We start from the raw sequence: 27,423 nt of genomic DNA, 5'->3' as shown, positions 1-27,423 counted from the left end.
CTGAAGCCAGATCAAATCCAGGAGTTTTTCAAAAACGCTTAAAGGCTTTTCTAACAGAAAAAAATTTAAGTGAACAACAAATAATGAGAGTAATTTGCTCCTTGAGGAGACTGAAGCAATCAACAGTGCTTTTTGGAAGTTGGACGTCTGTGTCAGCGCTGAATTGTCGCCCTCTCCTGGCTGTGACGTATAATTACACCAACATCACCATCATCTGCAAGGGCAACGCTAAGCGGCGTTTCTATTGGTCGATGGTAACTTCCTCGCGGGCTGATTGGATATTCAGACGTCAATTTGATGACGAAGTCGGAACTGCAAGGGAGTAAAACAAGCACTGGTGAGAAACGTGGGTCAACTGTTGTGTATTTGCAGCTTCGCGTGTCCTCTCTGTGTTGTTTGTTTTTTGTTCGTAGTTTTTCTGTGGGGTTTTTTTTTAGTTTGAAACATTGTGAAGTGCCTCGCTTCGATTCGTAGCTTGTCACAAAGGGCTCTGCTCTGAAGGCTAACGCTAAGCGCACATGCTAACAGCAGTTTCACAGTGTCACAGCTCAGTATAATGTCTCCGGGGATATTAATGTAAAGAGTCCGTGTTGAGATGCAGGACTCTGTGTTATTGTGATCCCGACCTGGCGCTGATAAGTTGGTTACTGTATTTAGCCGCTAATACTCCCTCGCGTATGAACTGTAACTGTGCTGATTTCCTTGTTGCTGATTAAACCCACTTAAAGTTAGTTTGAAAATGCATGCATCCAAAATAGGAACCTCTTGTGGGGGTTTGCTCTTCATGGATGTTTATTCTTTACTTTAACCTCAATCGTTGACTTTGAGGATGTTTTTTTTTCCCCACTTTAACTCCACTAGATGGTGCAGGAGATCTTATTATAAGACACTAACATAGCCAGCCCTGTCAGCACTAATCCCTCATCCTAAAGCCAGACAATGGAAATCAATCTCATGACCTGATAAAGGGCTAATTAGAATTGATAACAGTTTGCCAGATTTGACAGGCATGTATAGGTTAAACCATTTCTGATTCATACACAATTGTAAAGGAAATAGCAAAATACTTGACCAAAAAAAAAGGTCTCTCGTAACACCAAGGGATAGGTAACAACTTTGCGTTGCTACTACTGACAGGCTGTCAGTAGCCTCTTACTTATTATGATATTATTTATACTTCTAATCAGCACCTAAATTATGTTGCCATGGTGAAGCTTATCAGTCATTGTTTTTGTTTGTTTTTTTTCCCCTCAATGTTGGTGTTTCTTTTTTACAGATTTCACTATAACAATGTCTGCCTCAGGGAAACTGGCAGCTTTCCGTCTGCCTCCCCTGCCTACTGTAGGGGAGCTGATAAAGTTGTACAGACTGCGAGCTGAGAAACAGCTGTCTCAGAACTTTCTGCTGGACTTGAGGCTCACAGGTTAGTCCTCTTGGCCCGCTCTGTCTTTCTCTAGCTTCCGCTCCCTCTGTCTGCAATGCAGAGGGAGCTGCTAGCTCCTGTTCATTGTTACTGTGTCCACACTACACTGTGTTTTTCAATGCACTTGATAACACAGCTCCATATAGCCTTGTTCTAAGGCATCAAAATTGACAGGTTTTTCTGTATGGGTAGCTTGAGCCCTGCTAATGTGAATGGGCCGAGTCAATTGTTTGGTACCCCTGCAGAGCTCGAGCCTTAATATAATTATCAGTGATGCAGTGCAGGTCTGATATCCTCTCCTGTCCTTGAACAAGGTGACTGTTAGATTAATGCAACTCATTTTCATCGCACACAGGCAGATGGAGATTGTAACATCACATACCATTAACATCAATTTTGATACCTGTGATTCTGATGAAAACACTTGATTGGCGATTATATTTTCAATTACATGACATCTGATTTAAGTTTATTTAATTCACAGATAATATTCAAAAGTATATTTCTCTAACTGAGTTGGTCATCAATCTGCACTTTTCAGACAAAATAGTGCGTCAGGCAGGCTGTTTGAGAGGTGCCCATGTGTGTGAAGTGGGTCCTGGTCCCGGGGGCTTGACCCGCTCTATCCTCAATGCCGGTGCAGCAGACCTACTTGTGGTGGAGAAAGATTCACGCTTCATCCCTGGGCTAAAGGTGAACTGAGCAGCTCCAGCAATGCTGACTTGAGCACAAGGTCATCAGGTCATTTAGCTGACAGCTTCCAACACCTTCATCTGTCAGTTACATGAAACCAGTAAATCTGTTTTCAGGTGTAGCTTCATTAGCTGCCTGCAGAGTGACTGATGACTTTGTAGTGCCTTTTCATTTTTCTCATTTAATGCCATATATCATTTGTTTCCACAGCTTTTGTCTGAGGCAGCACCAGGGAGGTTGAGAGTGGTCCATGGGGATATACTCACATACAGGATGGACCGAGGATTCTCTGCAAGTATCTCTAAGCCATGGGATGAAGGTGAGAAGATTAACACCATATAAGTTGTTAATGGGGATAGAGTGAAGTAAATGCATATGAGTAAACTGTGTGTACATGTGGCTTCACAGATCCACCAAATCTTCACATCATAGGGAATCTCCCATTCAGTGTCTCAACCCCACTTATCATCAAATGGCTGGAGAATATAGCCAACCAGACAGGGCCTTTCGCCTATGGACGTACACGACTCACACTCACCTTCCAGAAAGAGGTGGCAGAGGTTTGTGAAGTGTTACATGTTGTTTGTGCAATACTGTAAATTAAAACAAAAATTTGGACAAGGCTTAGACACCCATTAAATACTGATTTTGAACTTTTCTGTACCTCATTAATTTATTCATCTTCTACCGCTTATCCATTTCTGGGTCGCGGGGAGTGCAGCCAGTCCCAGGTCACATTGGGTGAGGGCAGGGTACACCTTGGACAGGTCACCAGTCTATCATAGGGCCAACACATAGAGACCAACAACCACTCACACTCAGACCTTCAGACAATTTAGAGTCACCGATTAGCCTAAACATGATGTCTTTGGATGATGGGAAGAAACCCATCCAAATATGGGGAGAACATGCAAATGCCGCACAGAAAGGCCCTAGGCCCGAGAATAGAACCTGTGACCTTCTTGTTATGGGGCAATGATGCTAATATGCCACCGTGCTGCCCCTCCTCAGTACCTCAAGAATGAAAATAAATTGCAATAAATGGCTTATTTCTTTATTGTGTTAAATTATGGATAAAAAAAAATCCATAATTAATCATCATTTGCAACTAAATTAAATGAGTTTTTTTTGTTTTTTTTCATTATGATTTAGGCCAGTCAAAATAATTCAAAACAGGATTTAATTATGTATGCTTATTTCTTTCCATTTGCGACACACATAAACATAATTAAAAATGCTTTGTTTTTATACATCTGACATATTTGGTTTCTTCTAAGAACAATTTTGGATGACCTCAACACTTTGCCTGGTTTTACTGAAAATATGTCACTAATTTATACCAATTGTCATCTCCATCCAGAGGTTAACAGCCAGCACAGGCAGCAGGCAGAGGAGCCGTCTGTCCATCATGGCTCAATATCTCTGCACTGTTCACAACTGCTTCACTATTCCTGGACGGGCCTTTGTCCCCAAACCAGAGGTGAGAATTAACATAAATAATACTCATTAATATCTTAACTTTTAGATTACTGTGGTAAATAAAACATGTGACCACAAAGTGTGTTAAAGCATATTAAATGTCGGGATATTTTTGATTTGATTTGCATTTGGCACCAAAATGGTTCCTAATTTTTCCACTTGGGATCAGTTTTATGAACCACAGAAGCAGATTAGACTCCTTTTGAAGTGCAATTATCCATTTTAATTTGCTTTTGTGCTGCTCTTTACAATATAATGGCATTTGCTGTTTGGTTCAGATCTTATGCAATGAGAGTTAAATATTGATTTCAGTCTTTAGCACTAGGATTGGAAAAGTGGCAGATGGACACATTACTATTTCACAGCTCTTACCCCAAGATAGCAGAAAGACCTTCTCACGTCTCCTAAAATCTTCTTCTCATCATGTCCCTCATCATGTCACAATCACTCATCTCTCCCTCTTTTTGCTTTAAGGCTTCATTAGGACTGAGTTGAATCAGTGTTGTTTCTGCTCTGTCTTTGGACCCTTTCTAGGTTGTAATGATGCCTGGTGGGTATTTCAGTTGTGACACGATCACACCGTGCCTTGTAATGAGGGCCTAGTTCTTTTTTTAGGACTGATTTCTTTCTCTGTGACTTTCAGCCCATATGTGTGTGTTAGTGGTGAAAGAAAGGTATTCACTCACTTAAAGAACATGAGAATGCAAGTTTTTTTTTTTTTTTTTATTATTTTTACTTGGGGGGTTATAATTTCTAGTAAGACTCTGGATTGCATCAAAAAATAAAAGTGCTCCTGCAAAATTTTAAATATCAATGTTGGCTAATCGAGAGCGTCCCTGAGACATCTCTGGGATTAGAGACACATGCCTTTTGAAACACTCAGGAGCTCTCTTACATCTTTGTACAAATCAAACCGTGTTTTTCTTTTCCTGGATTAAAGGATAGGTGTTAGGTGGATGTCAGGGAAGGGCTGTTGGTCCCTTGAAGTTGTGGTGACTCTTCAGGAGACCTACTGTTGGTAAATATTTAATCTCCTGTGGGGAGTAAAATGCAGCAAAGTGAATGGGACCATTGCTGATTGTTCATTCTCTTAGAAGAGCTGGCTCTCAATGATTATTTCATCACACTCAGCTGCCTTTCCATGCCTTTTTCTACTCTTGAGTCTTATTTTTGTGTATATATCAAACTATAGCTTAATGGATTTCGACATATGTGTGGTGTACATGTGCATACATAAGTGTGCGTTGGCGTGTAAGCCTTATATAGAAATGTGAACAGAGTGGGCACTCGCACTCAATAAATAGCCGTCCAACATACTTACACAGATCATCCAAATGTTTTTGGGCACCTATTGAATTGAGATCATTAGGAGAGATGATGACTGTTCGATGAGGAGGCCCTTCTGCTGTTATTGTCCTATAAAGATCAAAGAGCACATTGAATGTGTTAATGCTGTCATACTCTGGATTTTTCAATCCCCTTTTTACTAGTGTGTCATGTCGTATGATTTATAAAAAACTCTATGGCTCTGCATTGTTTATTGGTACCCAACTGAGTAATTATGCAGAATGGCATGTCCAGTAAAAATGCCCTTCCTGATTTATGGGACATCAAAGTGTTAGTTGGCTTGGAGTTTGCATTTGTAACACAGGAATATTGACTTCTAGCTAAAGTACACATTCCTGTAAGAATACGTAATGTGATCCAGGATAGACAGAAAAATATTGTCATGGCAATGGTACATTTGTTTTAATGGATTCTCTCTTTGGTGATAAACTCCACTAAAAATGCCGATGCTACTTAAAAATGATAATATCTAAATACCCCATTTTGTGGACAGAAGTTAATTGTAACAAGAGAGTAATTGACAAATATAAATGGTATTTCCCTCTCTGTTTTTCTCTTTCACTTTGCTGCCACATGTGTGTCTGACTATCCCTTATACCTATCCCTATGGCCAGTAAATCGGCTCAGTGGCCTGATTATTGGTATTATCTTGTTCACCATGAAGTACTGGGATTTGTTCAAACTGAAGCACAGCTGTGCTTTTCTTTTTGTCTGCTCTTGGCATGTCTTTGTCAAGTCCCTGGGCATGCGGTTGTTTTCTTTTTTGGAGTTATTCATGTATGTCCTTGATCATTTTTTTTCTATGTATTCATAAAATGGTTCTTAAATTCAGAAAATTCAAAAAGATGGCATCACTCATCAGTCAGTGGCTTCACTTGTCCGTACCCCAATGGCAGTTCTTTATTACAATTAAAGTACACAATAAAAGGTGCTGTCATTCACATGGCATTTGGTAGTGTGTGATAAAACAGTTGAAGTGGTTTAATACTTTCCAATCCAATAAGCACTGGGTCGCAAAGAGCCACAGAGAACGCAATGAAAATTACTACTGAACCTTTTTAGGTGGCCATGAAAAGCAAACAGCATCAGATAAAGGCAGGGGAAGTAGAATGGATTGGTCAGTTGAATTGAACTTGTAGGAACTGGGCAATGCAGGCTAATGGGAAGGGAAATATTGAATCCATTTTAGATTAGCAGCTGCTGTGGTCCATATTGACGTAGGGTCAGTAGGTAGGCTCTCATTCTTTCTGTTTAATCTGTCTGTCATGTTCTTCTCGCCCCCGGACTGCACCTCTTCTGTGTCACATTGAGTGACTGAGATTGTCCTTGAAGGTTTCTAAGAGAGGCGATTGGCTGCTTCAGTGGTGTTCCCCGAGGCTCAGACTGCCCTAGGTCTGTCCTGCTGTAGACCACACCTGGCTCCCTTTCCTTATTAGTCACTCTTCTCCTGTTAATTCTCACATACATGGACTGATTGAGGGATTCTCAAATTGCTTTTGTCATTCACAGCTATACACAGTGTATTTTTGGGAGATCTATCAAAGAGAAAAATCTGAGAATAGAAACAAGCTTTTATGCTTTTCTGTACATATTATACACTTTTCTAGTAGTCAGAGGTCAAGCGATATTAGAGTATCCACTGCCATCAAGACATCTACATTTTCAGCAAGAACATCCCATCATCCAAATTCATTCTCTCTTCTTCTTTCCATTGAAAGGAGCTGACCTGCAAAGAGAGACTGTATTGACCTTTCTTTTCGCCTGCCTCCGTCCTCTCTGTATCTGGGCATAGAGGGATTAAATTCAGCTTCTGTCCGTCATAGGAAGGACTTTAAGTACGGTAACATATGTTCCATAGTGAGCAATGTGTTGTTTCTTCCATAGGACATCTAGAGAACTAGGCGTTTTGGCATTTAATGGATATAGACCCATTGGAAAGCCTCATTTGCACAACTACAGCACAGCAGAGGACAGATTCATGACAGAGATCGATTTGAAAGGAGAGTGAAGCAAACCTCCAACAGATGGTTGTCTGGGCCAGCCATCAGCCTGCCCTGAGTAATGGTTGAATCAGCTGTCGCCCACCAACTAACTGAGGCTCACAGGAGAAGAGCCCTACAGATGTTTGCCTTGTACACTATTGGCTACAAAGAGCACAGGCCAGATGACATCCTAAATTAAATTTGTTAATGCTACATTGAGCATCCATTTTGGTTGGCTGTTGTCTGGGATTGCTTTTGCAGTATAAATGTAGCAGACATTTTAATCAGTAGTTTAAACATTTTGGTTTTTCTCTCCAGGTAATGTGTCAGCTGGTTTTTGAAATATCAAAATGGGTCCATCTGTTTTAGTCAGAGGGTGTTTTAGTGTTGAATGTGGCCCACCTCTGTAATGGTGTATTGCCCTGGCAGCATCGGTGATGGATATCTTCACTGTGACCTGGAGTGGCCCAGCTCTTGCCTCAACAATAAGAGTGAGAATTTGCTCGGTGGGGCTGCACTGCTTTCTCATCTCACTCTGCACAAGATAGAGCCACACTACTCATCCAGGCCTATTCCTATCTCATAAACGGGGTCAAACATGGTATCAAGAGTATTTGGGAAAGTTATTTCAATGACTCGTGCCAGCAAGGTAAATGCCTGAAGGCTTGGTCTTGATACCTCACAAACCCAAGGTGAAGAAAGCTAAAAATACTCTCCTCCTCCTCTCTTTAAACAAAATGCAGAGGCTGGCAGAGTTGGCGTATGAACATCTCCAGAGATCTACTGCTCCTCCTAACAAGAAACTGTGCCGAGTTTGCTCAGCGTCAGCATTCAGTTTAGCAGATTCAGCTTTGTTATGCTGGTGAGCAAGCCAATAGAATATGTAGATATTTTGAGGAATTATGTTAACCCTCCCAACCAAAAAAGGCCAGCTTCAAATAAACCATGATCAGACCAAGTAAATTGGCGTTGGAGCCCCGACACACCAAAAACAAATGAAGTCAGTAAAAAAAAAAAATCAGGCAGGGAGGCATCAATCTATAAGCTATTAACTTGAAGGCTTATTTGAGCATTCTAATTTAAACTTTGTGCACTGCAGTTTCATGATTTAATTTTGGTTTTTTGAGAGGGACTGAAGACGTAAGGGTTTAGTGAATGTGTTAAGGTTGTGTAAGGTTTGAAACAAATAAAACAAAGAAACTGACAGGCGCATCCATGTTTTGTACATGAGTGGAAGTGTCCCTTTGCCTTGGCCTGTTGTTGTCTTTCTGTGATCTCAATAATACATTTTAGTCGTCTCTAACTAAAGACAATAATCTCCACTGATGTATTCACCAACTATTTAGCGTCACTCACCTTCCTCTTACTGAATCATCCCAGCCATGCGTCCCGCCCCGTTCTCCAAGATGAAATATTAAAGGCCCTCCCTTGAACTGTCAGAGTGTATTGTTTTCCTACAAGCCCTCCTTTTGTCATCTCCATAGATTTTACTGCCTTCCTCAGCAGTTTAATGCGCAGCCAAGGTCATTGCTGTTATTCCCCAGCCTCACATGTATAGTGGGACCAAAGGAAAGCAGGTCCAACAAAGGAAGGTCACTCTCCATCATTGTTGATGACCGCATTATATCTTCAGTATGAACCTTTATGAGCTTAACAGCTGTCCTAAACAAAGAGCTGCACATTAAGTATGGTGGCATGCTTGAATGATTTGGGTGTTTGCATTCTGAACAATGTGACGATCCTTAATTCGGTTTTGATGAGCGATGACTTCATGGTTCCTTAACATGTACAGATATGTCTCTTGCGCTTTGCGCATGCCAGCATGACTGGTAGAGTATATCAATGCTTCTGTGAGCAGGTCAGTAAAATAATCTGTGAATTTCACAATGCTGTAGAGTTCAAAGGAAAGCTCAACACATGATTAACCCCTGCCTCAAACTGACAAGTGCTCACCTCCCCTAATCTAAGCTCCCATTCCAGATCTGTCATTGCGGCATCTTGGGGTGAAAGCCTTTGATGGAAAATGTAGGTTAAACTCACAGAGGAGCAGATCTTATTAGTGTTTCCCCATGAGAGAAGTAGTTATTTGATCTGCACTCTTGTTGTATAACCAAGAGGTGTCTGAGAATGAGCAAGAGCCTTAAATAATCCATCTTTGTTTCAGGGAAGCACATTCTCACTCAAATTATGTCAACCAGGGTCCAATCAGCTGTAATGAGAGCTCAGATGGTCTTGTAAAGTAACCAAATATTGAGCCCTGCATCTGAACTGCATAGGCCGTATGTCACACATACGACAGCATTCTGATATGAAACAGTATGGTTTTGGTTGTATCATTTTTTCATACTCTGATCATTAATATCATTAATGATTTTTTACATCTTAGGCTGTGTCTTTATAAGATAATAAATATTGGCTGTTTTCTTTATACTTATTTTGAAATATAAAAATCTGTTTTTGCACACCCTCAATTTGATGAATTATTATTGAGCTGCAGAAAAAATAATCACTGTTTACGTTGAGAATTCATTACATGTCTAAATTGATTCAGCAATGAACTTTTTAAATTATGCTGGGCACTTTTCACTTTGATGTGACATTTTATTGGGCAAAATAAATAAATGATGCACCAGAAAAATCATTAAATCATTTGATAATTAAATCTAATCGATAATAGAAATAGTTGTTGTTTGCGTCATATACTAATCAGTCTAATCAATCTTCTTGATTAATTGTTTTGTCAATTAAGTGACAGATTAGACATAAAAAGATGCGATCCGAATGCACAAGGTGGCACCATTCAGATTTCTGGTTTTATCCAATCATCTGTCCAAGTCAAGGATATTTGGTTTTCTACTACAAAAAAGAAAATGAACAACTCATCATTTGAGAAGCGGCATCTGAAATTCATGAAATAATCAGTTATGGAGATTGCAGCTGGTAAATTTAATGTCAACAAACAGATCATCACTTACTTTCTGTTACTTATGTACAATTTCTTGATTTTGTTTGCACTTCTTAATTGCAGTTGTCATTTATTTGGTCCTGTGATAATGTGTACAGGCAAACTCTAAACATTTATTTATATATTTACTTTTTATTATTATTTATATTATTATTACTTTTATTAATTTATATTTATTTTACCTTTTTGTAGTCATTGTTATATATAATCAAAGGGTTAAAGTTCTCCAGGCTTAGTCAGTCCTTCAGCTGTTCCCGTCTGTGCCTGTTTAATTGCATATCATCAGCAGCTACTTTCCATGTTGCCGTTAAACTCGTGACTCAGTGTCAAATAAACGGGACAACTGAGATAACTCTTATTGCCTTAAGCTCCCTGAGGTGCTGTTATTATTTCATTTGTGTATTCAGAAATCCTGTCATCTCAGTATGGAATGGCAGGACTAGGGTGGGTGTGGCATTAATGCCTTTTTTAAAACCCATTTGCACATAGTAATGTTTTATGGATGCATTTTTCAGTTGGATTGAATTTGCTGTATTCTTGGGTGCGTCATATGAGCAGCCGAACAGCCAGTCTGCCTACACTCAGCAAAGCCTGCACCAACCACCAATCTCCTATGTTTGGCAGGAAGACAAATACCATCTCTGCTCTAATCATCTACGCATAAGAGCACACAACAAGACTACATACATTAGGCATGTTGCTTTCACAAAATAGTTTTATTGGTAAAAAATAGAACTACTTGCACAAGCACATTGAGACAACTGTATCAGAACTTGTGAACTGTTCATCATCACAAATATGCTCTGGCAAAGTAAGAAGTGCTAAAGCATCCACAAAAATAAGCTGCGGTTATCAAAATGATAAATCAACATCTTGTTACAGTATATGCAGGAGAGTTGTAACTCTTTAGACTTTTAGGACCAAGTCACTTTGCACTCTGGCCATTTATAAGCTAATGAAATTGCGTGCTGATGATCAAGCTACACAGCCACAAAAAAGAGAAACCTCTAGCTCCTATTTCCCTGCTGAATCCTATCAGGCAGAAATCGTTCCCTTTTTTCCCCAGAGTGCCAGTTGTGTTATGTATTTGTCTTGGTCCAGGGAGCTCTGAATGCTCAGTCATTTGAAACAAACTGCTGTCAAATAAAGTAACACAAGTAAAGGTACATTGAGTAGTCTTCTTATAAAGAAGATATGATATGAATATGGTATTGTATCTTATATTGAAACAACCTGAGGGAATTCCTCAGGAAAAACAAACACCTTTAAGACCTTCCATACTTGTGAACATTTTTCACTGACCTACAGTGAACCATATCTGCTTTCACAAATCCTTTTTTTTTTTTTTTTTTCATATATAAAATACCAAACTCATATCTTCCCAATGAAAATCTCATGCTCAGTGAAGTCTTGCTGTGCTTTGAGAAATGAGGAATGCAGAGGATTTAAAATAACCCTCAAAAGCTGCACTGGACTGTACATGAGCATCTAGTCGACTTGAGACTCAGTCTGGCAGAACAAATCAATAAAACATTTTAATTTGTAATTCATGTACAAACAACGCAATAAAAAAATAAACATAAAGAATTCCGGATAGTATTAAAACGTGTCATCATGAGACGATTTGGCACATTCTCAAAACACATCGTGTCAGTATTAGTTGATGACATGGCACATTCTTTTCATTGTTTATTGCATTGGTTATGGTGCCTGGACAGTGAGTCATTGTCAGGAGGCCAGTTCTTTCGGCTGGGCAAGATGGCGAGTTCAGGGTGGGGTAGAAACCTGACCCTAGAGGGCTGCCAGGGCCGGCAGTAGCGCCGACAGAGATGCCTGTGGCGTGCCGGTAGCAGCCTGCAGGTGGCGAGCTGGACTTAGCCATCTGCTCTCCCCCAGGAAGCTGCGTGTTTATGAGAGAGAAGGAGGGAATGTGCACTCCTATACATCAATGCCAAGGTCTGTCTCAAGCACAAAAACAATATTGCTCTGATACCCTTTTCCCAGTAAAAAGTAGACACGAGCGTGACAGTGCTGCTGACGTATAAGTAGGTGGGAGTTAGCTTTATGCGTGTATGTGTGCTGGGCAGCCATGCTTTCAACATGCATCAGCGTGTGCTTGTCAGCAAACACATCCATGTGACATGACACAAGCAAGACAGGGAGAGAGTAAAAAAAAAAGTTGGACTTGACAGGTGGAAAACAGAGGGCTTGTGGCACAGTCAAGTGGCCGCAATTTAAGATACTGAGACCTTTTGCAGGTGCAGACTGCTAGCTTATGCACAATGCTGACGCACTTGAAAAACAAGTCACATATGGAGAATGATTCAAATCTTTTTTTAACTGGCTGCCACACAGTTACTTGGTTCACCATGGTTCAAGGAGGATCTCCCGCTCTGTTTATTTTTTGCCACTCTGCCTCTCTGCCACTGCACCATTAAACATCTGCTCACCCCTGTGAGGCTCTTCATATGGTATAAACACCATAACAATGGGGAGCAAAGAAGAGCATTTTCTCTGACCACATACCAGGGATGCTGCTTCATGCCGCTGGCTAATAAAGGAGATTAGTTAAAGTGGTGTGAGCAGAGGCTCTGATTAGAGCTTATGAAGCCAAAGTGAAGAAAGAGACGCCCATACATCCCACTCCCCTCAAACAATTTCAAATTAGTGACTGACATGCACGTACCCCCAGACAATAAAGATATTTGAATGCTGAATTCTGTTTCCATGGCAGTGTGGAGGAGGATGACAGCAGTGAAAAGCACATGCAAATAGCTGGAGCGTCTGAGTGTTTACTCCGTACATGAAAACACAAGAGCATGTGTAAGTGTTTAGGGGTGCATGAGTGGACTGGGATTAGTAGGTGCTACTTACAGGAACAATGTTAATGTCTGGATGAAAACATGAAAAGAGCACATCAGATGGCCCACTCTGCTGAAGGATTGAATGTATCACTCATATTTCCACCTGCAGAGAGAGAAGCAGGTCTTTTTGTCTGGATGTTCACTCTCAAATCCAGCCCAGCAGCCCACATCTATTCCTCCTGACAGTCCTCTTTGAACAGTTACAGCAGGGTAATGTTTCTACAGCTTTTCAGGCACAGGCATTGTGTGGCTATTTCTCAGTCTTCTACCAAGCATTCCGCTGTATTAATACACAGACAGGCTCCACACAGCATGCTTTAGAGGCAAAATATCAATTCTAGTAGCTAACAAAAATAAGACCATTTATTTCAGTCAATTCCACGTAGAATTCTAGTGGATTAAGAATACGAAAATCTACAATGGCTTGCTATGAGAGGACTTCAACCTACTGTTCTCAGACATTATGTTGCTTATTTTGTCAAATGGGAGTGAACCAAATGATTGTTAATAGCAGCTAAATGATTGCTTTTTTCCCCCCTCTATTCAAACCTTTGGCGATGGAAAAAAAATGTACTCGGAAGCCTTCCTTATTTGCTTAATCCATTCCCCAGGGAACTCTTTCTGTGATTTACTGATGAAGGATGTCTGCATTTGGTTAGCGGCTTCGTTCGATTCTGCAGCACCTTATCCTTCCTCCTTACACATTCACACTGTTTGTTCCAAGGCGCTGCTTAGGGAATACCTCCACTGCTTGTGCTTGCAAAACAGAAAAAAGGAGAAGAGCCAGAGTGAGAAGGAGAAAATATATTCAAAGTTGTTGCCCTCCTCCCTCATTTTTTCTCCACCTCTAATCTTGGGTAGAGCCCAGTGTGTAGCAGAAGCTGCGATGGTTTCCCCTCAGGCTAATCTCCCTTTAGCTGTAGCGTACACAGCGCTGTTTTATTACACATAGTCCTGCAGGCTGTAGCCAGTCTTATTGTCTAATGGAGAGAGAGAGCAGTATTGGTGCTGGAGCTCCTGCTGCTGCTGGAGCAGCTGTTGCTGCTGCTGCTGGAGCAGCAATTTGTCAGGTGGAGGGAGCAGAACCAGGTCCTGGGGGCCATGCCTCTTCCCTGAGCAGGACATACAGAAGATGGACCCCCCAACAAAGAGGAATCCTGCTGAAACAAAGGCAACATAAACAGCTCCCCCAGGCTCAAACTTATTGCTCTCGGGCACACTGGAGTCCAGGAAGTTGGTGATAACCTCATTGGTAAACCAGGAGGCAGGCACCAGACACAGAAAGCCTGCAGCAACGAAGCAGCCACCACTGGCAATGGCAGCGTGCCGCTTGGAGCGTCGTCCACCTCCCCATCTTGTGCATTTTAGTCCCAGCGACGCAAGGCAGAGGCCCATGGCAGCCAGTACGCAGCACAGCACCATGGTGGTGCGGGCAGTCTGTAAGTACGCAGGTAGTGAAAGCACAGAGTACTTAAGTGTGCAACTGAACATGCCTGTGCTGTACCATGTGCAATCCATCCACAGTCCTTGCATCTGGGAGATTGCTGTGATGATGTTGGAGCCCACATCTGCGCTGACCTTCCAGTTAGGTAGCACCGTTGCCACCATAGCACCCATGATGCCCAGCAATGCCAGGACAAATCCAAATATCTGCATGCCCGTGGATGCCATGCTCCTTTTGAAAGTCAACGTTTCTGCCACTTCAGCCCTTGTCCTCTCCTGGCAGCATTCACTCAGCGCCAGCCAGACTCACCAACCCCACAGCCCAGCCGCCTCTCTCCCCTCCCTTGGTGGTCAGCCAGCTGCCAGTCAGATCCCCAGTTCCTCACTTCTTCGGCTGCAGCTCGACTGGACTGGAGGACAGAGAAACACAGAAGAAATTGTGAGTGGATATCCTCACTCTCCCCCCTTCATTCTTCGCTCACTCACCTCACAATATCAGGGAGGGCTTTTTTTTTTTTTTTTTCTTCCTGGCTGGAAACAAAGGACAGCATGAAGCATGAGCTGTAAGAGCCGGCTCAGACTGACTGTAGGTGAGCAAAACACAGGGGGTTGTTGTGCATGTGTGCATCTTGTATGTATCCTTTTTCCTTAGCGGAGCCCTTTAGAGCTGTTATTGGAGAAGCAGAAATCAGTTTGTGGTATTTGCAATGCTCAAAAGCTATGTGGACTTAAAGCTGCAGCGTCTTCACTCCATTCATATACAGTATATTGCTACCACTTTCAATTCAGTGCTGTTTACCTGATAAACTGAGCTTGCCCTCCATAAACAGTAATACGAGGCTGTCCTCTGGGAATATATTATCCACTAGAAATAAACTTGAGAATGTTCTGCTCTTTTTTTTTTTTCTTTTAATTTTTCATCTGACGGACTTTTCAGCCGGTGCATTGTGGCTTTTTTTTTTTTTTTTTTTTTCATACAAACACATCATTCCAGTTTTGAATAATTAACCTCAAAGCTCAGTCTGATTGTTTACTGTTGTTACAAGGTCTGAGAAAAAGGGCTACAAAAAAAAATCCATGTAGAAATAATCCCTTACCCCGGCTGGTGCAGAGCTGGCGCTGAGGCGTCACGTTGTTCGCTGTGATTCCTGTAAACACACAGAAAGACAGCAGAGGAGGAGGATTCAGCCCGGAACACGGATCCATTCAAGTCATCCATTTCCTTAGCAACAGTGTGTGAGAGGACATCCCAGCTCCTCACACACGCACCACACAGACCACACAGGCTGGGCTGGAGCCGGGAGAGAGTAGAGGAGCGCTCTCGCTCCCTCTCTGTCTCTGTCTCTCTCTATCTATCTCTCTCTCTCACTCCCTCCCTCTCTCTGTCTCTCTCTCCTGCTGTCTCTGTCTCTCTCTCTCTCTGTGTGTGTGTGTGTGTGCGCGTTTGACAACAGCAGCCTCTGCCTCACAACCGCAACTTCAAAACCATCAGTTTAGTAGGAGAGCTGTCATATCTAATAGTTCAAACTTTGGCTTTATCCGTCCAGGATGAAATTAGTACTAAGTACTAATTTAATTTGGAATTCATGTGACTTGTAGAAGCCTTTTTATCTGAGGTAAAAAACAAAAAAAAAAAAAAACAAAACCTGGTACATAGTAAATGTTGAGTTCAGTATATTCAGGCTGCCTGTATGTGGGGGGGGGGGGGGGAATCCCTGACATCAGCCTCTTTGAGGTCAAACAGATTGCTTTTAGGTGCATAAACAATGTTTAACTGCAGAGTGACATTAGTTGTGGATGAAGAAAACTGTTGTTGCTATGTAATGTGAGTTTTGGAAGTTCTTTTGAATCCATCCCTTTCCTGTATTACGTTGCTCATTTATGCTCATAATGCTCTGCTGCAGTTGTTGAAAGATAAGTGATGCAAAGTATAGATAGGATTTCCAAACATAGCCCAACTGCTCAACAGGGAGGGGTAATTAAATTAAGTCAGAAGAAGGGGAGCTGCTATCTTGATGACCAGATTGCATTCTGCAAAGATTTGTTTGTTTATGTGTCGGTCCAGAGGCCAGAGAGGAGCATGTGTAACCCACCATGCCAAAACTGACCCTCCCTGGGGCATCATCTTCATCAGACATCAGTCAGCAGGAGGCTAAAATCCACAGCTGCTATTCTGCCTTTGCCTCTCTTCCCTCTCCACCCCATAGAGGACATATACAACAAGGGTGGGAGTGGCTAGGATGGCCCTGATTCATGAATGACAAAGAGGACAAAAAGAGAGGGGAGGTAAAATCAGACAGGGCCAGTACACCTAATAACCTTGGATACACAGATGTGTGTTGTTACTATTTTGCTGCATGGCCAAATCAGTAAAATAGCCAGCTGTCGGAAATTATTGTGCCTGCCCCCCTACTTACAGTGTAATGGCCAGGAATTGACCACATCACATGTAGATGGATAGGTAGGTAGCAATTGATTTGCTCAGCTATTGATCTGTTTGATAAATATGGCCCCGTGCTCCCTCTGGCCTCTATTGTTTTTTAGGACCCCTAAGAGGCCCCCTTTATTCAAATTAGATCTGGTTGCCATGCGGAGATAGTGCACAACACATTACCTCCAGTGTGATGTTGCTGTCGACCTTCAGCTCTACATTCTCAGAGTTCTTTGTGGAATACCACTGCAGCAGGAAGAGAAAAATGGTCTGCAGACACACTGTAGTGTAGCATGTGGCCTGTCTCCTTGTAAACGGCGAGATCCTAAGTACTGATGCTGGTGTTGTTCTGTGGGGAAATAAGATAAATAAATAAACACATTACTGAGGGAATGGAAGAAAGGAGGAGAAGAAAAGATGGTAGGTGAGAAGAGCAAAACAGAGTTAGCATACACAGGGTGAGTGGCGATATGTGACACTGTGATGTGCGAAGATATTGCGGTCTATTATATGCAAGGTCCCCTTTATTTTATCGCTTCGTCACAGAGCTCTCTAGCCTTGCTGCAGCATGGCTCTCAGGCATGGCTGGACCCGACACTCTTTTTGCCCACATCAGGGATTTTTATCATTCAATTTGCATTTTCCTCTTTTATGTCCTCTCTTGCGTAATTGGTTTTCACGTCCATCGTCTTGCAAAGGCAGTTTGTTCATAGCAGTGATGCAACGTGTTGTGTGACAGCTGTGATGTTGCTGTCAATGCAATCTTGTTGCGGAGAAGGGCCTGCGTCCCGTTTCACTATAGATAATAGGTGTAAACCTGTCCAAGGGGAAACACTTGTGACATGCTGCAAAATTACCACCTCTGGCTTGATTAAAGTCTCCTCAGCTTACTCCGTTAAGCTTGACCCCCAAGTAAACAATGAGGAATGGCATTTATAAGTTTTCAAATATCACATCAAAACTATATTTCCAAAGTTGCCCTGCTTTGCTGTCCTGCAGGTTCAGGATATTTTGCAATGACAAAAGCCTCTCTCCAAGGAGCTGATCTTGTCAAAGACCAGGGCTCTGGTCTTGCACGTCTTGCCATTGGTGATTTCATGGGAAGTACTCCAAAGCACTTCTTCCCTAAACCCCTGTAGCAACATCTTTGACTGTTGCCTTCTCTTTTGAGAGGCTGTCTCCCTCCACTGATGTAATGGAGGTTGTCTTCTCAAGGTATTGTCATGATTAATGCAACTCTTCCTCCGTTGGTTCCCGGATCTCTGTTAGGTTTTCTCCGCTGAATTCCCTTGCTGTATATAGCATCCTTCCATCCCCCTCCTCTTTCTCAGAACCTGCCATTATGTAAGTGCAAGTGTTGGTGGTTCAGGTAGTGCAGTGCCTGGTGCCCCAGGGCCCCTGCCATCTCATCTTGGTTACGCTCAGAGGGACATGACAAATTACTGCTTGCACGCCATTGGGCAATAACTCACCAAAAAAAGACATTGGAGGGGGAAAGGAGGAGAAGGAGGCTGGAGATGCACAGGGCAAAGCTGGAATAATGGAGTTCCCTAGTGGGCTTAGGGAAGGTCAAACACATGAAATATGGTAATGCACAAGTGCGGTAAGATGGATGTGTGACTGTTGTGTTCAAGAGGGCCAGAAAAGGTCTTGAGCTGTGGACAAAACCCAATTTGTGACCTTTTGATTGAGATCTGTTGTGTTTTGCCCTTTGCAAATGCTCCACCGGGGGATTCAGCCATGCACAACTCTTTTTCACAGTGGTAATGTAAGGTAGCAATGCTGGTTTATCGGATTCCTTAGTATAACATACACAAGAGGAGATGGAGGTTCAAAGTCCACTTAAAAGTTTGAAGTCTTTGTTTTCAAAAGCTCTGGTCAAATTAGCCAGATGGAGAGAGTCGGAGCACGGAATTTTTATGAGCTTGTGTATAGATCCTTACATAACAATCTAATTTAGAGGCCAAATTAGTGCTAATGATTCACTTGTTTTTCCCCTGCTGAATATGATTGCTTGCTCAACCCTACAAGAAATGATTACCATCAGAGCATATTCAGCCTCTGTCTGCATAGTGTGTAAGATTCCTGCTGCCACTGTTGCAAAGGGCAGCGTAGCAGGGTGAGGGATAGCAGCCTGCACCGGTGGGAGAAAACATATTAAGTTTGTCAGATAGTGTCAATAAGTCACTCTGCTACCTCAGTTCAGGATATCCCCCAGCAGATTTATTTTTATTTTTTATTTTTTGAGTTTTTGAGGGGGGGGGGCACATTCATAGCACCTCAATAGAGGGCTCAACTGACAACATGATTTACAATGGACTTTTCTCGCATGTTGAGGTTATCGGGGCCAGGATTAATGGCAGAGACTGGGATATATTACAGTGGTACTAACTAGTGAAGCCATGTAGCAAGGCCATACATACATCATAACAGTAAAGTGACTTGGACAAGAGGATGGCTGAAATGCTGCTGCCTCTATAGTCCCAATATCGACTTTTCCCTTTGCTCCTCTCTTAAATCATGAAGTGTGGAATATAAATGGCCTAATTATTCCCGCAGAGAATGAAATTAAAGGCATCCCTTTTTATTCCTAACAGATGGGGCTCTGATCTCGCATCACCAACACACTAATAGATGTTTTCAAATCCAGATTTGAGCTCCTGACCAAAATTCTTACTTATTGGTGTGACAGGGAGAGAAAGTGATTTTTCACAATACAAGCTTTGGTTCCAAAGTTGATGAGGCAACCATAGCTCTCAATGACCTTGACATCACTTGTCACATGGGCTTTGCATTTAAAATGCATCATCTGAACTAAAAGGGTTAGTGTATTAATAATAGACTCATCAAGATGAAGCAAAGCCATTACTGACACTACAAATAAACCATGAAGTCATCATTCAATGTTAGACTGTTAAACATCACAAAAATCAGCATTAAAATTAAACATCAGATTTTCTTACCAGTTGTACATTACATATGCTCACAGATTCATTTCATAACATCCTTGCTCCATGTCGATCCATCTAATGCTGAACCCAGGAGTTTAAAGCCTCCCTTTCAGCTTGCAGAGACACTGCCATCCCATTAAACACCACTGCGGCAGGAAACTCAGCAGCAGCCAGACATCTCTGGACTGCACGGGGATCTATAGATCTGCTAAGAGATAGTGCTGCAGTTTTTGCAAGTGCTCCCAAGCATTACCTCCGTTGTTCACACAAAGTGGAATCTAAACAGCTCATTAGAAATCCTTCTCATGCCCGTGGACCACTTCAGATTTCCCCCCTAATTATCGACGCCCTTAGCTGAGAAAATACAAAAGGCAGCTGTGAGTGAGTGAGTCACACGGTCCAGAAACACAAGCTTCAAGGATGCATGAGGAGAGCTGCAGGGCATGTCGTCTCAATGGGAGGGCTTTTAGGCTGAATTAGATGTCCTTTTATTTTACTGTGTACGTGGTTGTAAGAGAGGAGCATGTCTGCGGGTATGTGGAATCTTTTCTGTTCGAATCTGAACAACTTGTCTGTTAATTTTCTTAAAGAGCACTCAGCACAAAAAAGCACGAAGAGGTAATCAAATAGATGCATAATTATATCTAACACTGGTGATGATTCTTCCCAGAGAGCGCCAACCTCAGTCGAGAGTACAGGGCTCTGCCACGGCGGAGGTAGGACTATTACCGAGTATGAGCAGACAGACAGGTGACTGCTCCACTCTGCTGCCCACTGTCTGGCTGTGCCACTGGTCCACACGTGGAGTATGACTGATTGCACTCTGCCCCTTTTAGTCATAACTTGTAGCAATTGAACACCATAGCATGAATTGTCTTTGAAAGATGATGTGCAACAGACACAGATTTCGAAATTGAGAAATGTTATTTCTATGATTTGGGTTCTTTGTGTTTTATTTTAGCGTAAGGGGGATAAAGAGCAGATGCTCCTTCACATGGAGCAATATGGTAGACGTGGATATATATAAGATATATTTGTGCTGGAAAGTTAAAAAGGGACTGATCTGGGAACGAGGGAGCAAGGATCTGCTGATTGATCACTTTGGCAGTGTGTCATGTCAGCTTGGTGCTGACACATGAAGGATCAGCAGGCTGGAGCCAAGGTCTACACCACCACTGTGCTGTAGTTCAGGGATTCCCAACCAGAGACAAGGATACATGTAGAGTAGAGTGCAGCCCCACTCATTTTGGGGAAAAAAAACTGAGTGCACATCATATGACTGAGATTATTATGGTTATATAATAATGACTTAAAGTCAAATAACACGATTGGAACGTGCTAGGTTGTGTTGAAAGGGTACTTGCGGTTTTCTGACAAGGTTTGTGGTATACAACACACAACAAACCAATGCTGCTTTGAGACAGGTTCTGCTAAGGTGACCTTCAAAAACCTTATTATTGAGTTAAAATAAATAACATTAAAATAATAATAAAATAATAATTGAAGTGCACTTATCAACCAGGCCTCCCCTAAAACATAATTTTTTGCTGCTTAACACCCGCATCACTGAATCACTATACAGTATGCAATGCTCTGTTGGTTTCACCCTCAGTGGAAATGGTACAGGCAGATAGATGAGAGAAGACAGAGGGATAAAGAGAGAAGCGCTACGGTGAGTCAGGCTTGTAGGTATTAAGTAACCCAGCGGTGATGCAGCGACAGGGTGAGAAGCAGGAAAGAAAGACAGGCTCATTTTCTATGGTCCTTCGCACAGGTGTTACTGTGGCAACTGGAAAGGGCTTTCCAGGCAGCCAGCCTGCCAGCCTTGGTGCGTCATCTTATTTTCTGTCTTTCCTCTTTTCTTTCATCTCAGAATGTCGTTCCCTCTACCTCTCGCTCTTCTTTGTATCGCAGTTGCCATTTGTCAGGCAACCTCTTAGTCCTGCTTTCTTCACCAGTTTCTCCTTTCTCCTCACACCAACTTTCTCTTTCTTGATATATTTTCCTACATTCATCTGGGTTTATTGTTTGCTATGCAGTTTTGACCATGCTGGTTGGATTCTCTGTTTGTGTGTGTAGGTGGATGTGGGAGTGGTTCACTTCACTCCTCTGGTTCAGCCCCAGATCCAGCAGCCCTTCAAGTTGGTGGAGAGAGTCGTCAGAAACATATTCCAGTTCCGCAGGAAGCACTGCCATAAAGGAGTGGAGTAAGCACAATCACACAACTTGATTTAGCCCCCCGCCAACTTTTTAATCTTGTCTTATAATCATCTATCATTTTCTCTTCTACATTTTTCATTCTGTTTTCTGGCAGCGCCCTCTTTCTCTCATCATTAATTAGAATGGTGTTTGATTTTCTTCCTTATCCTCGCACACACAGCATTCCAAGATTTGAAGACACAGCGTTTGAGGCTTTCTGTAACCAAATTCTGAAGCACAGAGCACCCTCAGAGCTCTGTTGAAATCCACTAGTGACAAACCCACATGCCTACATTTGCTGGCTGCCCATCGCCCCCACGCCTGTTAGGAAAGCGTATGTGGGCCTGGATAACAAAAGAACACTGGCTGTGTGAAAGAGAACAGCAATTATGAGTCATTGAGGTGGCACAGGAAGCCGAGGCAGCATATTTTATGTAACTGCTGTGGGTTAGCTGCAGCAGAACCAAATTGGAGAGGAGGAACCAGCGATGAAGCGCCCTAAAAAGCATCTGTACTGCGGAGTGTGTAATTGGCTACTGCTCATTAACCTGCAGAGGAATACAGAAGAACATCTTAGGCAGTACTTTACTTTATACTTCAGTGCCATGCTGACATTGTGGATTGGACACGATCTTGAACGTTCTGGGGAACTTTTGATGGTGAGAGCCGGTAAAATTGGCAATTTAAATTATAGCTGTACTGTTTACGTAAAAGAAATTTGTGTCTCAAGAGAAAGGGAGTTTTGTGTCAATGTCTCACATCCCTTGATGTTGTACAGGAGTGGAACAAATTAACAATTCATGAGCAGTCTTAGCCCTTTGTGTGATTTCAATTAACTTCACAGATTTGAAATAATTGCTGTGGAATCATTTCTTTCTGTTTGAACTTTATAATGCCATTAAAGTTACATGATTGGTAAGATATCAAAGCTACCTGAGTGTAGGAATCTTTCACATTGCTTCTCTTCTTCTGTTTTGCCCTCCACAGAAAGCTGTTCCCAGCAGAATGTCGTATGGAGCTGACACAGCAGATGATGCAGAAGGCAGATGTGGATCCCACTCTGCGTCCCACAGAGCTGACCATACCGCATATGAGGGCTCTGGTGGATGTCTACGCTGATCTCTGCGCCCAACAACCCAGTCTACTCAGCTACGAGTTCAGAGAAGAGCTGAGAATAAAGCACCTCACAGGCAAAGGGGACACACCAATGAGAGAATTTTTGGACAGGTCAACCAGCACCCCGCCAAGCCCTCTGCAACCCTGCTGAAAAAAAGCAAGTAAAGAGAATCCCACTAATAGTCTCTGTTAGCACAGGGAGACAACAGACTGCTCTTAGCCTTGACATTTCCACCTGGCATAAGCATGAATTTTTAAAATGTTTTCCCTGTGCTCTGGGAGCACTAGTTACCTATTGGTATACATAAAAACATGGGACAGAGACAAGAACCAGAAGGCACATAAGATCCTCAGTGGATTGGAGCAGCTCCAAAACCTCCAAGATGGGACCACTCAGAGTTGAGTTGTGTTTGGTAGAATAAAGAAAGCATGCTAGTTGCCCACAATAGCTCTGTAAGCGTGAATGCCTCTTTATGTCCCAGTTCTTATTCTGATCCAGCTCTCATAACACCTTGTCCTCTGGGACCTGAAAGAAACATCAGTGTTTTCAGGGTGATTTAGAGAAGGAGAACAGCATGGCAGAACCATATCCAGGCCAATTTTTCCTTTCGCTACATACTGTATTGCTTATTCACTTGGGAGACGGAGCTTAAAGGGAGGAGAAAAATGCTGAGAATTTGTCAGCGCAAGAAAGACTGTTGTTGTTGTAATGAAGATAAAGCATATAGCATACATTTATATTTATAGTATTGAAGTTTGTTTTTTTTTTATCTTTTTCGATAGAACGGTTGTTACATGTGTGATATTTGAATGCTGGAACAGATTATCACCAGCAGAGTGTGGGAGGGCTGCTTTGTGCCAGTACAGCAGATGGTATGCAAGGGCTGACTTGCCAGGGGGAGAATTCACTCAGTTTTGATGATTGGTGAATGATAATCTGCATCCACAGTCATGGCTTCATCTGATCTGCATGTCAGATAAGTATAAGACTGGCAGGCTGATGGTGTGCTATCCAGACAGCTCAGTGTGGAGGTAGTGCTCACTGAGGAAAGACGCCTGTGTAGTTGTAAACATACAAGCACCTGTGCCTCTCTGGGCTGAAGTATTTTTCTTTGGGCGAGATGTGTAGTTATCATCATCAATATTCAACAAAGTTAAAGTTGGCTGAAGCCACAGAGGTATGAACAACAGTTCAAATGGTTAGAACAAAATACCCGTTTCCTGTTTCCCAAATTAATGCTTATCTCTTAACTCCTAATTAAACATTGCCCAGCCCGAACCAAATACAGAGGCACCGTTCTAACCATTTGACAGCTCAACATGTAGCTGCCGCCCAGCCACCATCATGTTAGACTGATCGGTGATGTGTCACTGGGCGTGAGGTGCGATGAGTAAAGTAGTGAAAGAGGACTGGATACGATCCACCATTCATCCACCAGCTTCACCTGTCTGAACATCCGTCTGGATCTGTTCACTACTCTAAAAAATGTGTGTGAGGCTGTAAAACTGTGCTAGAGGCAAAATATTAATCACGGCCCATCATAGAGCTTTCTTTGTGTAGCCCAGTGCAGTGCAGCAAATTGAGCAGGTGGCTGGACAGCAGCAAGTTGAAAAAAGTGGAAGAAAATCCACCAATTGTCTCCACAGTCATGCTCGCTCTGTTATGACCAATAGCTATGGCGACTAGTGTGAGCAGTCTTTAGCTGAAAATTACCTTCAAGACAGACATTGCATCAGTTCACTGACTTTCCACTTGTGTACTTGTGCTACAATTAGCATGAAGCACTAGCCCATAATTGGCACATGTGGCCAAAGTGGCTGTTGTACATCGAATGTGATAAAAGGAACCCCGTTTTGTTTCATTTGTTTCTGAAGTAGAAATATTAAGCTGAAACCACGTAGCCATGCAGACAGTAAAGGGTTAAGTGGGTAAATGGATGTGACTTGCAAAATGATGTTTTCAGTCTGCTGACTTTAATAATAGTTAAGAGAGACCAATTTGTTGAGTTCCTAAATGTCCCAACATGCAGTGTGATTACCTGCACACACGTGCGTGTAAGAAAAATAACTCAATGCAATGCTTTTTCTCAGCTTTTCTTGGTTTAACTGGCCCACTTCTGTCACATAATTATGTATTCCACTGGGGATGTGCCTTTTCTTCAAATACCTGGGTATAGAAATGTGTTTCGTGTGACAGGTAATCAGGAACTGTTGGCAGGTCTATCCTTTGGACTGCACCTGGTGAGACACTCAGATCCCTGCACTGCTTCACCCGTCAATAAAACATAAAAGTTATGCAAAACCAAATTTGCAGCCTTTGAAACTTAAGTTGAAAGCATCGTTCAAGACGTCATTCACAAATAAAGCTTTTATTTATAAAACAATTCCAAAAGAACAGAATAATGGGGCATTCACAGTCATTGGTATCCTAGCTATAAAGGCATAGTAAAGTTGAGCTGAGTAGTTTGCCTTTATAGTACCTCCACATGTACTTTCTGCTATGGCAAATGCTGTTTTACAAAAATATCAGTTGCATTTATTGTAAATCCTGCCTCGTTTCTCCTCTGTACAGTGTCAAGTATATGAGAGGATTGATAAACATGTCAAAGATAGAAAAGACTATATATACAGGACGCATTGAAACATAAAAAACATTGGGTTTCAAACATTATTGCAGTTTAAATCATCTCAAACATACATTCAAATGCATACACTGGAAATTACAATCTTCAGCAAAAGACAGAAAAATCCAGTAGGCTACATTTAAGTGAATTAATGGCAAACTCTATTACATTGTTTATTTAGACCAAATTTTTTTCCAACTGTTCAAGCCTTCACTCAAAAAGTTACTTTGCTAAGATATACATAATCAAACTTATTAATAAATAAACAGCATCAATAACATTAAAACCTGTACAAATAAAAATATTTCAAATATAATATAGTAGTATAATAGTAGGCAAACAGTGTACTTTAGTGCACAAAATACCGCAAAAAGGCTTTGTTGCGAAAGTAAATTTAAGCCTATGCCCTCACTCATCTGGGATTCTGACTTAACAGCCACAGCTCTTTGTGCGTGTCCTATTTTCTGTGATAGCTTTTACTCTGTCTCCTTTCATTGCATTTCTTTTTTTTTTCCAAACAAAGATTATAATTTGTAATAAGTGGGGTCCAACATTCTTTGGTTCTATGAAATAAAAATACAAATGAATATTTCACCAATCCTGAATCCGTGTGAAACTGCCAAAACTGCCCCAAATCACCCCAAATCATGAAGAACTTATTTTGTCTTGGTATTCCCAGGATGCACTGTGGTCTTCTCCCAATCTTTCACCTTTTGGAACCCATGGACAGACCAAGGACATTCTCCACAGTTCTTCACTGAAAAGCTCAAAAATAAAAGTCGGTATGAGCTGCAAGAGTAACTTGGATGGAATACATCACTCAGACAGTTTGTGGGAAGGAGCCGAGGATATCGTGGGTACGCATCAGTGCCTGGCAGATTCATTGCAGTCATCGTAGGGACAGAAATCACCTTGCTTTGGCTCTTTTGGGAGAAAAACTGGGTCTGTCAGCTAATAGGATTTCATTAGAATACATCATTTACACCTAACCCTTTAGGCAGATGTGTGAATCACTCAACTGACTTCAAAACCGAGGCACAGCTTCACAGCAACTCTGTTACAGCCCACTGTGAACAACAGGGGCTTCTCCTCTTGTGTCAGCCCTTCTGGGGTCTCAGGACCAGTCACCTGCAGCCCTGGAATAGTAGAGTCTCCAGCCCCCATCTCCTAGGAAGAGGTGGCAGTTTCAGAGTTAGTGGCACAGCTCTCAGCTGGGTCATAGAAACAGTCTTCATTGACCACCGACGTCAGACTTTGAACACTGAACTCTCGCTCCAGCAGCACATTGAGGTCGATCGCCCCAGATGATGCTGCTGCGTCCGTCTGGCTGTCCAGTGACTTACTGTGTTCCTTCATGTTCAGCAGGGCACCCTGACTCCTCCTCAAACTGTCGGGTTTCCTCTTAATAGCACTGAAGTGTCCCCGCATCTGTTTGGGTTGTGTCTCCGGAGTGTCCCCGACTCCCTCGGGTTGAACGCAGGGAGCGGCTGCACCTTTGGACGCGGCGTCCTCAGACAGTTGAAGTTGTAGGAATTGAGCCTCGATGGCGCTAGTTGGGGAGCTGCTGTCTCTGCTGTCCCTCCTTGTCCCCACCCCACTAAACCCGTCATCATCCTCATCACTTAAAATATCGGACTCTTTGACAGAGGTGGAGCAGGGCAGTGGCTGAGACCCTTCAGGCTGGACAGGGACCGAGGCGGTGCATGGTGAAGGAGCCCCAGGGGAACTGCTAGTTGCACAGCTCAAACTTCCCTCATCCGAGTCCGACCCCAGCTTGGCATTCCCATCTTGGGTGGAGAGATCTTCAAGTGGCTGCTTACACAACCAGGAAGCCCTGGAGGAACCTGGTAATGGAGGTGGAGACGGGGTTTACAAATACCACTCTTATCTGAGCAAAACACATGGA

The 27,423-nt window shown here is 42.4% G+C and overlaps 3 protein-coding genes across 8 annotated transcripts in view; 1 reads left to right on the top strand and 2 right to left on the bottom strand.

Moving 5' to 3' along the window:
- The first annotated feature begins 302 nt into the window (after positions 1–302).
- Positions 303–26,129, top strand: tfb1m (transcription factor B1, mitochondrial). Of its 2 annotated transcripts, none has more exons than XM_029493899.1 (8): positions 303–346; positions 1,277–1,423; positions 1,965–2,116; positions 2,327–2,435; positions 2,525–2,676; positions 3,477–3,596; positions 21,658–21,785; positions 22,765–26,129. In XM_029493899.1, the coding sequence occupies exons 2-8, from the start codon at positions 1,291–1,293 to the stop codon at positions 23,042–23,044; spliced, it is 1,074 nt and encodes a 357-aa protein (XP_029349759.1). In that variant the 5' UTR covers positions 303–346; positions 1,277–1,290; the 3' UTR covers positions 23,045–26,129. The 2 variants fall into 2 exon arrangements, with proteins under 2 accessions (XP_029349759.1, XP_029349760.1); XM_029493900.1 differs by having other exon boundaries at positions 308–337.
- On the bottom strand, positions 11,327–15,481 carry LOC115035867 (claudin-20). Its single transcript, XM_029493901.1, has 2 exons — positions 15,294–15,481; positions 11,327–14,606 (listed from the first exon to the last, which is right to left on the bottom strand). Exon 2 carries the CDS (start codon positions 14,422–14,424, stop codon positions 13,696–13,698), a length of 729 nt encoding a protein of 242 aa, XP_029349761.1. The 5' UTR covers positions 14,425–14,606; positions 15,294–15,481; the 3' UTR covers positions 11,327–13,695.
- tiam2a (TIAM Rac1 associated GEF 2a) overlaps positions 25,253–27,423 on the bottom strand; it is an 84,337-nt gene continuing 82,166 nt past the window's right edge. For 3 of the 5 annotated variants that reach the window (XM_029493893.1, XM_029493894.1, XM_029493896.1), the window contains one exon: positions 26,685–27,361. In XM_029493893.1, coding sequence (XP_029349753.1) covers positions 26,685–27,361 — 677 coding nt within the window. Of the gene's footprint in view, positions 27,362–27,423 lie in introns of all 5 variants that reach the window. The other 2 variants (XM_029493897.1, XM_029493895.1) reach the window with 2 other exon arrangements.

Source organism: Echeneis naucrates, chromosome 22, assembly GCF_900963305.1.
Source record: "Echeneis naucrates chromosome 22, fEcheNa1.1, whole genome shotgun sequence".
Lineage (NCBI taxonomy): Eukaryota > Metazoa > Chordata > Actinopteri > Carangiformes > Echeneidae > Echeneis > Echeneis naucrates.
This window is presented reverse-complemented; position numbering and strand designations above follow the sequence as displayed.

Coding starts and splice junctions, on each gene's coding strand:
- LOC115035867 (XM_029493901.1), bottom strand. CDS start 14,424: ATGGCATCCACGGGCATGCAGATATTTGGATTTGTCCTGGCATTGCTG.
- tfb1m (XM_029493899.1), top strand. CDS start 1,291: ATGTCTGCCTCAGGGAAACTGGCAGCTTTCCGTCTGCCTCCCCTGCCT. Junction 1,424..1,964: donor GCTGGACTTGAGGCTCACAG/GTTAGTCCTCTT, acceptor TGCACTTTTCAG/ACAAAATAGTGCGTCAGGCA. Junction 2,677..3,476: donor TCCAGAAAGAGGTGGCAGAG/GTTTGTGAAGTG, acceptor ATCTCCATCCAG/AGGTTAACAGCCAGCACAGG.